The sequence below is a fragment of the Coffea arabica genome, chromosome 1e, assembly GCF_036785885.1.
Source record: "Coffea arabica cultivar ET-39 chromosome 1e, Coffea Arabica ET-39 HiFi, whole genome shotgun sequence".
Classification (NCBI taxonomy): Eukaryota; Viridiplantae; Streptophyta; class Magnoliopsida; order Gentianales; family Rubiaceae; genus Coffea; species Coffea arabica.
In genome coordinates this window covers 12,053,274-12,066,137 of record NC_092311.1, presented here as the reverse complement: position 1 = coordinate 12,066,137, position 12,864 = coordinate 12,053,274, and the positions used below count along the sequence as shown (strand labels likewise).

General features: G+C 33.5%; 1 protein-coding gene across 1 annotated transcript; it reads right to left on the bottom strand.

Moving 5' to 3' along the window:
* Positions 1 to 534: 534 nt before the first annotated feature.
* LOC113692152 (uncharacterized) lies at positions 535 to 1,417 on the bottom strand. Its single transcript, XM_027210522.1, has 3 exons — positions 1,268 to 1,417; positions 1,068 to 1,196; positions 535 to 969 (listed from the first exon to the last, which is right to left on the bottom strand). The coding sequence occupies exons 1-3, from the start codon at positions 1,415 to 1,417 to the stop codon at positions 535 to 537; spliced, it is 714 nt and encodes a 237-aa protein (XP_027066323.1).
* Positions 1,418 to 12,864: the final 11,447 nt, after the last annotated feature.

The following is a 12,864-nucleotide window of genomic DNA, read 5'->3' as shown; positions in this document are numbered from 1 at the left end:
ATAACCTTACATTAAATAGAGTACAACTTTATATTAATTATTCATGGAAACTTGAATTGATGATTTATAAGAACTTGAATTGATGGTCAAGAAAGAATCAATTCTCATTTTACATTTTTTCACATTAAATCTTAATGTATTAAATGGGGTAGGTTAACAATCTATATTAAATAAAGTAGTTTATACTAATAACAATCTACATTGAATAAGGATATTTTAGAGAAATTAAAAAACAACTATATTTTTCAATTGGAAAGTGGACTACAATTTGGAACAGACGAAAAAGGAAAACAGAACTATCAAAATGGGACGGAGGGAGTATTACTTTACATATATAAATGGTCAATAAATTGGTTTAATTAACAACCCCATGAACATATTAAACTCTCAAAAAGTACTAAAACCTAAAAATAATTAAAACAAAAAAATTTCAGCCAAACAAGGACAAATACAAAAGTTATGTAATATTTGTGAAAAGATCAGAACTTTTTTTTTTTCCAAACGATAAGAGATTCATTAATCATGAAACAAAGATTACAAAGCTGGAGCACTTGCTCCTACATCATTTCTAGCTAAACTAGTCAGCCATTCAGGAAAAGAATCCTGCCACTCAAAGTCGTTCATCAGGTTAATGGCAAATTTTGCTAAGTGGTGAGCTACAAAGTTACCTTCTCTTTTGATAAAGGAGAAGGAACATTCTGTGAAAACTTGTCTGAGCTTCAAGATATCAAAAAGAATGACTCCAATATTTGGATCCTCTGCCTTTCTCGCATTAATTTTGTCAATTATACCTTTGTAGTCAGACTGTATCAAGACCTTTCTCCAACCCTTTTGCTTAGCAATGTTCAAAGCCTGCCTGATAGCCAGAGCTTCCTCCACAACCGGTTCCCCCAGTTTGTCATCACTATCTGCCCATGCCCCAATCAAACCTCCATCATCCTTTCTGGCCACAATCCCTTTCCCCACTCTCTGTTTTTGTATGTTCAGACTGGCACAGTATTCATGATTATATAGCCTTTTGGTGGTAATGACCACCTACCACCTTTCATAGCTTTGTCCCCCCCTACTTTCTTGTTAGAATCATCCTCACTCCCTACGTTCTTATACTCTAACCATTCCAGCAATGCCTTATTCACAGTCTCTCCAGGACACCTTCCTTCTCTGTTAAACTGGATACTACTTCTAGACTTCCACACCTGCCAAAGAATATTTATAGTAAGAACTATGTGATCTCTCCCCTCAACTCTCTATTTGGCTTCCATAAGACTATTCCACCAAAGCCAAAAGTTGTGTCTGAAGTCCAACAATCCATTTCATCTGACAGGTGCAACTTTCCAGATGAATTCTGCATGTCTGCAAAAAAACAACATATGTTCCAGAGTTTCTGTATTCTCTCCATAGCAAACACATCTGCCATCTTCTTTTCCAATTCTCCTCTTCAACACCTCATTTACTGGCAGTATTCCCCGTAAACATTTTCATATAAAATTGTAAGCATCGAAGACAACCAAGTGGAAGATATAAGCAATGTAAAGATCACAAATGTAACAGTAAATAAAAAGAAAAGAATTGCAAATCAATTAACTACCCAACTCCTCTTGAGCTTGTAGATTAATTCAAACAAGCTTCTTCAAATTTATGAATTACAATCACTCTTGTGTACAAAGGAAGGTTCACCTCCTCCATGCCCCGAACTCCACTCGATCAAGTTAGGAAGTTTTACTATCTCTCAGGACAACTCTCGTAGAGCTCCACTCATGAAATATTCACTCACAAATGAAAAACTTACAATAAATCTCACACCACTAAGATTACAAATCTTCTTTGGAGAGTGTTTTCTAACTAAAATTACTCTAGATCTTTTGTATTTTCAATGTACAAAAGTTATTTGAAAATTCTGACCATACTCTATTTATAGGAGACCAACAAAGTGCTTCATTAATGCTTCCAACGGATAGAAAGTAGCTGAACAGTCAACTAGCCGTTGGAGTATCGGACGTCCGGTACTCCTGTTTTTTGCGTCCGACAGCAGGCACTGAGTTTGAGAAATTTTCTTTAATTCTATCGGACGTCCGGTGCAAGCTTTTTGTGCGTCCGACAGCAAACAAAGAGATTTAAGAAATCGTCTTGTTTCTATCGGACATCCGGTGGAGACACATTCAGCGTCCGATGTTTTCGTCGACTTTAAAGGATTCTATCGGACGTCCGATGCTTACGTCTGATCGAGGTCAGTGATCCAGGGGGAATGTCTTATTTCCTTCGGATGTTCGGTGGTGGGTTCTTCATGCGTCTGAAGTTACGTAATGATTATCGGACGTCCGATCCAAGCGTCCGACAGCTTTCAACAGCCTTTATCCCTTTCAATTGCACTTGATCTTTGAATCTGATTTGCTTCACAACTGAAAATATTTCTTAAAGAGATATTAGTATTATCCATTATTTTGTAAACATCAAAAGTTAGGGACCAAGGTCAATATTCTCCCCCTTTTTGATGATAACAAAACAATGGATGGAAGAAGGAAAAGATTGAGCATATGAGCATAAGCTCCTCCTCACTCATTGCATCCAAACTTATAATCTCAGAATAACTCTCCCTTACACATAGAACAAAGAGATTTAAGAAATCTTCTTGTTTCTATCGGACGTCCGGTGGAGACACATTCAATGTTCGATGGTTTCGTCGACTTTGAAGGATCCTATCGGACGTCCGATACTTGCGTTCGATCGAGATCAGTGATCCAGGGAAAATGTATTATTTCCTTCAGACGTCCGGTGGTGGGTTCTTCATGCGTCCGAAGTTACGCAATGATTATCGGACGTCCGATCCAAGCGTCCGACAGCTTTCAGCAGCCTTTGTCCCTTTCAATTGCACTTGATTTTTGAATCTGATTCGCTTCACAACTGAAAATATTTCTTGAAGAGATATTAGTATTATTCATTGTTTTGTAAACATCAAAAATTAAGGACCAAGGTCAATATTCTCCCCCTTTTTGATGATGACAAAACAATGGATGGAAGAAGGAAAAAGATTGAGTATATGAGCATAAGCTCCTCCTCACTCATTGCATTCAAACTTATAATCTCAGAATAACTCCCCCTTACACATAACATCCATTTCTCCCCCTTTTTGTCATCATAAGATAAGAGTAAAAATCTCATACCGTAATCCAGCAACAATAACAGAGAATCCAATATTTCAAACAAAAACAGAGAAATGATACCAGAATTCAGCAATCACCAACATACCAATATATCACAGAGATTTGATACCAAAAGAAGTACTAACATATTACAGAGAGTTTAACAAAGCAAATCATCATTATATCAGAATTGTTCTTTTCTCTCTCTTTTTGATATCATACAAATTCAGTAATATTTAAAAATATCATGAAAAAAACTCAGTTCAAGGCATTAGAAACATCAAAAGAGAATTACAAAAAAATATTATGAACAAGAATCTCATCAATCTTACCAATATCTCCTACTTGTTAGCGTTAGTATCATGTCTAACTATCCACATACATTTCATGCCTCTTCTCATGTTCTTTCTCACATAACAATCACTTTTCATATGATTTTTTTGATAATAAAAATTACATATAACCAAAGAGTTATTTACATGAATAGGTTTAATAAATCTTACTTGTCTTCTCTTATAAATAGCAAATTCATTTGCATCAGAATTCAATTTCTTCTCATGAATGCCAAAATGAGTTTTTGATTTATTACCTTGAAAATATCTTATTTTTTATGTTGGAGTAATTCAGTTAAATTATCCATTCTTATTTTCAAATCACCTTGTTTCTTTTTGAATATTTCACAAAGTCTTGTTTTTTTATCAAACTCAAAGTGTAAAACAGTCTCACTTTTTTTTAAGAAATCACTTTCAGTTTTCAGTTTTTTATTTTCTTAAAAAAGACGTGCATTGTCCTCACCAAGAAAGCCAATTTTATGTTTTAATTCATTGTTTCTAGCATAACATTCTTTCAAACTATCATGCAATTTTATAATAAAAGATTCAAGATCATCATCAGTTTCATCATCACTTTCAAATTGAGAGTTAGAAGATGTTACCTCATCATCTCCAATGGCCATAAAAGTCAATTGAGCAGATTTTTCTTCCTCTTCAATTTCACCGTCGGAGTTGCACTCATTCCATGTGAATTAAAAGTTGTTGAATCTTGATTTTCTTTCACCGTTCCTCTTCTTCATTGGACACTCACTCACGTAGTGTCCAGGTTGGCTGCATTCAAAGCATTTATCGGTTTGCTTTTTATTGAACTCTTGCTTTCCTTTGTTTCTTGTATTGCTGAACTGATTTGGGAATGAGTTGTTGTTTCCTCCTTTTCTGAACCTTCATTTGTTGAGAATTCTCTTGAAACTTTTTGTAATGAGAGATAGATCACTATCATCAGCTTCTGCATCTTCTTCATCTAGAGAGGCAGAATCATCTTCATCTTGAGATGCCTTTAGAGCAATGCTCCTTCTTACTTTCGCATCCTCTTCCCTTGTACTTTGGACTTAAACTTCAACTCATAAGAGATTAGAGAATTAATAAGAGATTCAATGGGCAAGAAATTTAGATCTCTAGCTTCTTCAATAGCAGTAACTTTACTCTCCCAATCCTTGGATAAAGCATTTAGAATTTTTTCTATTTTTCTCACCTAGAAAGTATTCCTTTTCCAGCACCTCTAAATCCTTAATAAGGTCGTTGAATCTACAATACATCTCATCAATGTTTTCATGAGGTTCCATCTTGAACGATTCATACTTAATAACCAGAATAGATTTCTTTTATTTTCTCACATTCTCACTTCCTTCATGGATTTCTCTAAGTTTGTCCCAGATTTCTTTAACGGACTTACAACCCTTGACTCTTATAGATTTATTTGAGTCTAAAGCACAATATAACACATTCATGATTTTTGTATTTAAGGTGAGATGAGCTCTATCCACAATAGTCAGTTCATTTCGTGTTTTTGATCTAGATCTATGAGTATTTCATTTATAAGAGAGGCATTATATGGACCTTCACTAATAATAAATCACAATTCAATATCAGTTGATTGCAAAAAGATAATCATTCTTTCTTTCCAACTCACATAATTTAACTCATTAAACATAGGTGGTCTAATGACTGAATGTCCTTCAAAAAATATGGCATTATTGGTTGTCATTATTACTCCAAAGTCGATTGAACTTAATCTCTAGGAGACCAATCTCTAATATCAATTGTAAGGATCGAAGACAACCAAATGGAAGATATAAGCAATGTAAAGATCACAAATGTAATAGTAAATAAAAAAGGAAAGAATTGCAAACCAATTAACTACCCATCTCCTCTTGAGTTTGTAGATTAATTCAAACAAACTTTTTCAAATTGATGAATTACAATCACTCTTGTGTACAAAGAAAGGTTCACTTCCTCCTTGCTCCGAACTCCACTCGGTCAAGTTAGGAAGTTTTACTATCCCTCAAGACAACCCTCGCAGAGCTACACTCATGAAGTATTTACTCACAAATGAAAAACTTACAATGAATCTCACACCACTAAGACTACAAATCTTCTTTGGAGAGTGTTTTATCACTAAAACTACTTTAGATCTTTTGTATCTTCAATATGCAAAAGTTATTTGAAGATTCTGACCATACTCTATTTATAGGAGACCAACAAAGTGCTTCATTAATGCTTCCAACGGATAGAAAGTAGCTGAACAGTCAACTAGCCGTTGGAGTATCGGACGTCCGGTACTCCTGTTTTTTGCGTCCGACAGCAGGCACTGAATTTGAGAAATTTTTTTCAATTCTATCGGACGTCCGGTGCAAGCTCTTTAGGTTTCTAACAGCAAACAAAGAGATTTAAGAAATCGTCTTGTTTCTATCGGACGTCCGGTGAAGACACATTCAGCGTCTGATGGTTTCGTCGACTTTGAAGGATCCTATTGGATGTCCGATGCTTGCGTCCGATCGAGGTCAGTGATCCAGGGGGAATGTCTTATTTCCTTCGGATGTCCGGTGGTGGGTTGTTCATGCGTCCGAAGTTACGCAATGATTATCGGACGTCCGATCCAAGCGTCCGATAGCTTTCAGCAGCCTTTGTCCCTTTCAATTGCACTTGATCTTTGAATCTGATTTGCTTCACAACTGAAAATATTTCTTGAAAAGATATTAGTATTATCCATTGTTTTGTAAACATCAAAAGTTAGGGACCGAAGTCAATAAAAATGTTTAAGTTTATGTTTGGTGTTTAGACTTCATAAGAATTTCCAGGCTCCAGAGTTTCCTTCATTTCTGCTGTGATTCCCTTCCCTATACTTAGTCTGCTCCTTCCTGTTATTCATCTCCTTAGCCATTACATAGCCAGTTTTAACTGTGTATTGTCCAGAGATAGACCTTGGCCAAACCAGTCTATCATTGCTTCCACATGTACTCAGTGGGATACTCCCTATCCTAGCACAATCTTGCTCGCCAAACAATGTCTGCATCAAATCCTTTCTCTATTTGCCATTGCTGATCAATTCCTGCACCTTTGAAGTCTGGCATCCTTCTGGTTTCCTGGATTGTACCATTCCATTACCAGTATTCATAATCCATTTGTCCTTCCAGATATTAATAGTGCTTCCATCACCAACTCTCTTCCTTACTCCTTCTTCTAATAGGTCCCCAGAACTAAGGATACTTTTCCATATCCAGGAATCTCCACCTCTTTCCTTTGTCTTCCAGATAGAGGTTCCTTTAAAATATCTACCCTTGATAACCCTGCTAACTAGAAGACTTGGATTTGTCAACACTCTCCAAAGCTGCTTAGCTAACATAGCCTTATTAAAGCACTGAAGATCCCTGAACCCCAAACCCCCTATCCCATTTACTTCAGACAACTCATCCCAGCCAATCCAGTGAATTCTCTTTGCCTCCTCACTATCCCCCTACCAGAACTTTGCCATTTGTCTACATATATCCTTACATAAAGTTTTGGGCAATTTGCAGCAGCTCATTGCATAGGTAGGAAGTGCCAAAATAACTGACTTCAACATGATTTCTTTCCCTGCCTGACTTAGAACCTTTTCCTTCCATCTTCCCAATCTGCTCACAACTTTTTCCTTGATATAACTAAACACCTGTCTCTTAGATCTTTCTATGACCATCGAGAGACCCAAATATCTGCTTTGTTTTACTAGTTTCATCTCTCCTAACATACCCAGTATCTCTTGTTTCCTACCCTCTTCTGTATTCTTACCAAAAAAGACTGAAGATTTCTCCACATTAACTATCTGTCCAGAAGCTTCCCCATATTGTTTGAGTATCTGAATTACTTCTCCAGCCTCTTCCTTATTAGCTCTACAAAAAATAAGTGTGTCATCTGCAAAAAATAGGTGAGATAAAGCAGGACACGAATGTGCTACTTTGAGCCCAGTCAACCTGTGCTCCTGCATTGCTTTTCTCCACAAGTTAGAGAATCCTTCAGTAACCAGAAGAAAAAGGTAAGGAGATAAGGGATCTCCTTGCCTAAGTCTCCTGGAAGGTTTAACAAAGCCTCTTCTCTCACCATTAATATTAAACGAATAAGCCACAAAAGACATGCATGTTAAGATCCACTTTATCCAAGTTTGGCAGAACCCCATCTTATTCATCATTTTCACCACAAATTGTCATTCCACTCTATCGTAAACCTTGGACATATCTAGCTTTAGAGCCATAAAAGCATTAGGACCTCTCCTCATATTATTCAAACAATGAATTGACTCATGTGCAACTATGATGTTATCAATGATCTGTCTTCCAAGAATAAAGGCAGATTGGTTCATACTAATGCAAGACTTTAACAGAGGTTTTAGCCTATTAACTAGAATTTTCGAGATGATCCTATAAACCACATTACATAGGCTGATTGGTCTGAATTGGGATACATAGACAGGGTGGTCAATTTTAGAGATGAGAGTTATCATGGTATCATTAATAGCACTTAATAGATTCCCTGAGTGAAAGAAACTAGAAATGGCATTTAGAAGATCATCTTTGATGATTTGCCAAAACTGTTGAAAAAATATAGGAGTCATACCATCTGGTCCAGGTGCTTTATGAGGTTGTAAGGAGAACACAGCTTTTCTGATTTCCACTTCAGACACAGGCCTCACGAGCTTTGCATTCATCTGCCCTGTAATCACTTGAGGGATTCCATCCAAAACGAAGTCAAAGTTCTGAGGATTAGAAGAAGTGAAAAATTCCTTAAAATACCCCTCAATTTCACCCTCCACCTCCTCCATAGATTTGCACCAGCTTCCATCACTCTTTTGCAAGTCTGAGATAGTATTCCTTCTCCTCCTTCCCTCAACAATGGCATGAAAATACTTTGTATTTTTATCGCCTTCTTTTAACCAACTGCTTCTAGCTTTTTGAGCCCAGTACACTTCCTCTCTTCTGTATGCATCAGCCAAATCCTTTCTCAATGCAGCTCTTCTTTCACTCTTATTTGCCAAATTACTCCTTTGCAGATCCACAAGCTCCTGTTTTACCATTTGGATTTGCCTCTTAGCATTTTTATTTTTCTGTCTATTCCATTCCAATAAAGCTATTCTTCACTCTTTGATCTTATGCTGAAGTTTATAAAATCTTGAACCATTCTGCTCTCTACTCCAAGCCTTGCTGATAATAACCCCCACATCTGGACTTTTGAGCTAGTTTCTGTCAAAGTAAAATCTCTTCTTCCATTTTTTACATCTTGTGACGCCCCCACTTCTCCCAAGGGCGAACCCGAGGGTATCGGCGGGACGCCTGCCTAACTCGCGTCAGGACTCAAAACACAAAGCAAATAAAATCATATAAACTAAAAGAGTACTATTCACAATATATTCAATTCCAAAAGAGTCTATTTACATCCTCAAAAGGAATTATTCAGACTACTACATTATCTTATGCTAATAACCAAAATATAAAATAGACCCGAAAATGAATTACAACTCAAATTTGTGATTACTACATAAACTAGGGGTCCATTTGGATTTCTTGTTTTTACCTCTGTTTTAGAAAAACTGTTTTTCACATTCCAAATGCTACAGTAAATGTGTATTTCAAAAACAATTCCAAAAACAATATCCAAACATTATATCAAAAATAACTCCAAATATACATATTTAATATGTATATTTCAATTATGCATATTATACATATTATATTAATATAAATTGAAATATACAAATTGAAAATTATATATTTATATATTATATATTATATAAATATTTATATACATTAATATTATACATAATATTGTATATTATATATAATATAATATACATAATATGTAATATTGTATACATAAATGTATAAATATTGTATACGTCATATATCATGTACATTACATTATAATATATACATTATTAATGTACTTTCATTATTATGTACATTATTGTGTATAATAATGTATAATAATCTTATGTATAATATATAATTTACATAATATTTATAATGTATAAATGTATATTATGTATAATATATTATATTATAAATATATATATAATATAATATACATAATATTGTATATTATACATAATATAATATAATGTACTTAATATAATATACATAATATGTAATATTGTATACATAATATATTATGTACATTACATTATAATATATACATTATTAATGTACTTTCATTATTATGTACATTATTGGGTATAATAATGTATAATAATCTTATGTATAATATATAATATACATAATATGTAATAATGTATAAATGTATATTATGTATAATATATTATATTATTTATATTATATTATATATATACAATATTATGTATATTATACAAATTGGAAATTTTATATTATATATTTATATATTATATATTACATAAATATTTATATAATGAAATATACAATAAATATTACAAATTGAAATATTATATAAACACCATATTTATAATATTATAATATTTATAATTAATATTAATTATATTATATATATTAATTGTTAATTTATTAATTTATTCATATTATAAATATTTTTTATTTAAAATATATTTTTATATATTTAAAATATATTTATATAAATATAATATATTATATAAATTATATATTATATAATATATTTTATATATTATACATTTATATAAATGTACATTTATACATAATATATATTTATGTATATTTATAATATACATTTATATTAGGTATTATATATAATATAATACATTTATACAGCTATATTAATATACATAATAATAATTTTACATTTATACATAATATTAATACATTTATATTAATACATTTACAAATAATATTAATATATATTTATAATATATTAATTTATACATATATATAATATTAATTTATAATTTATACATTTATAATAATATACACTTATACATTTATAAATATATTTGTATTATGTATTATATATAATATAATACATTTATAATACAATTATATATTTTTATAACAATATATAAATATATTTATTTATAAATATTTATAAATGTATTATAAATGCATAAATGTATATTTATATATAAATTATAAATTATAATTATACATTTATATAATATTCATTTATAATTTATACATTTATAATAATATACATTTAAACATTTATAAATATATTTATATTATGTATTATATATAATATAATACATTTATAATATATTTATATAAATATATAAATATATATTTATAAATATTTATAAATGTGTTATAAATGCATAAATGTATATAAACATAAAAATTATAAATTATAAAAATACTCAAAAATATGTTTTAAAAATACCTCTAAAAATAATCCAAAAAAATCTATAGTAAAAGTTTTTCATATAGTTTTTGAAAAACAACCCCAAAAACAACTAATCCAAACGGACTTGTATTTCAAAAATGAAATGTTACAGTATTGGTTTTGAAAAATAACCCAAAAAATAGCTAATTCAAACGGACCCTAGGATTTTATAAATAATCCAATTTAGGGTTTTGCTAATAATTTAGTACTAAATAGAACAAAATGCTATTAATATCACATAATTTCGAAATTAAGGACTATCCGGGGTCTCACAACCTCCCCCTCTTAGAACAATTTCATCCTCAAAATTAATACCTTTGTTTGCGAACAGAGAGGAATACGTCTCCATCCAAACTTCACATACCACTGGTACGTTTTCTACCTTCAAATAATCCGCTGGAGCATTCATTACATCACTAAATGCCCCCATGCACCCTTGTGAGCTAACTCAATAAAGTCCACCTACAATTTTCGTTCTCCTATCATACCTCACCTCCCTCGTACACCACACTAGCAATTACACTCTTATTGGTAATAGGGGTTGGTATTTCTAGATCATACGATAAGTTTTTCTAGAAAGCGTACCGTCGAGAACTGCCGCAGGGTCAGTCACTTCTTGATGACCCATTGAATATACTCTGGCCGGTGCTTTGGGTCGATTCCCCGCTACATTGGTCGGTTTAGCTGTGGTTCCTTCTGTCGATGACTTATGTCTTTCTTTCTGCATCTTAGGGCATTGAGCAATCAGATGTTCCGTACTACCACATTTAAAACATTTTCGTACCGAACTATTTTTTCAGCAATTCTCATCAGTGTGATTGCCCCCACAGAAACCACAGGTCGGCTTAGTTCCTATTGTTGACCCTCTATGCTGGGCACTCCTCTGGAACCTTTGCCCTACCTGACCTTTTTCCACATTATCTCGTGGACCACCCGTTCCTCGACCTATCTTAGAGGGTGGCTCGTTTCTCGAGTTTTGTCCGGTCGCAACGTTGCTTGAGTTAGGTTGCTTTCTTTTTTGGTCATGGAAGGCTTTTACTTGTCCCTTAGCAACCTCAATTCTCTGAGTCTTTTCTAGTGCTTGGCTAAATGTGTTTAACTGAGCAGCTGCTAGTGCCTCTTGAATCTCCACATTTAAGTCTTGAACGAAATGGCGGATTCGCTTTTGTTCCGTTAGCACCAACTCCAGAGCAAAGCGGGAGAGTTTTGTAAATTGGGTTTCATACTCCGCCACACTAGATGCCCCTTGACGTAGGCGGATAAAATCATCTTCCCGTTTCTCTTGCACAATGGGCGGCAGATATTTTTCATTAAATTCCCGTGTAAAATTAACCCATGTCCAGGGAGTCTGTTCTCGCTCCCACTTCGCTTTAATCACATTCCACCAAGTTCGAGCAGCCTCCTCAAACTGAAAAATAGCAAAAGATATCTGTCGTTCCTCCGAATACCTAAGTGCGGCCAATATATCCATCATACGGTCCATCCAACTCTCTTCTAGGTCAGGATTAGGTCCACCTATAAATTTTGGAGGTGCAAATTTTTGGAACCATTCTAAGGCACGGTCCACCCCTTCATGATTGCCTGGATTATTTCCAGGGTTTCCTGTAGTATTCCCATGGCCCTGACCCTGTTGGTCAACCATACGTTCTAACAGGTCAGCCATCTACTGGATGGCTGTAGCTACTTGATCTAGCTCATGTTCATTTTTCCTTTCAGGACTTCGTCCTCGCCCTCGACCTCTACCCCGATCACCGGAGTCCATTTAGATTCAAAGTCTATAAATCCCAATAAAATGTACACTTATTATTCAAGATGTGAACAAGGTAGAGAATACCAAATGAAAATGCACATATACAAGAGTCACACAAAAGATGAATCCAGAAAGATTGTTTTCAACTATATACATATATGTACACAAAAGGTTATATACAGAAAGTGTACACAAAATTCACATATATATTTACAAAGTCATACCAAAAGAGATACAAATCACCCGACTTCCAATCGGTACAAAACCCAGTATACACATGAGCACTCTGACTCCAAAAATCTAGTCAGTCAACCAAATAACAAAAGAAACTAGTCATGCCAGTTCTAACAAA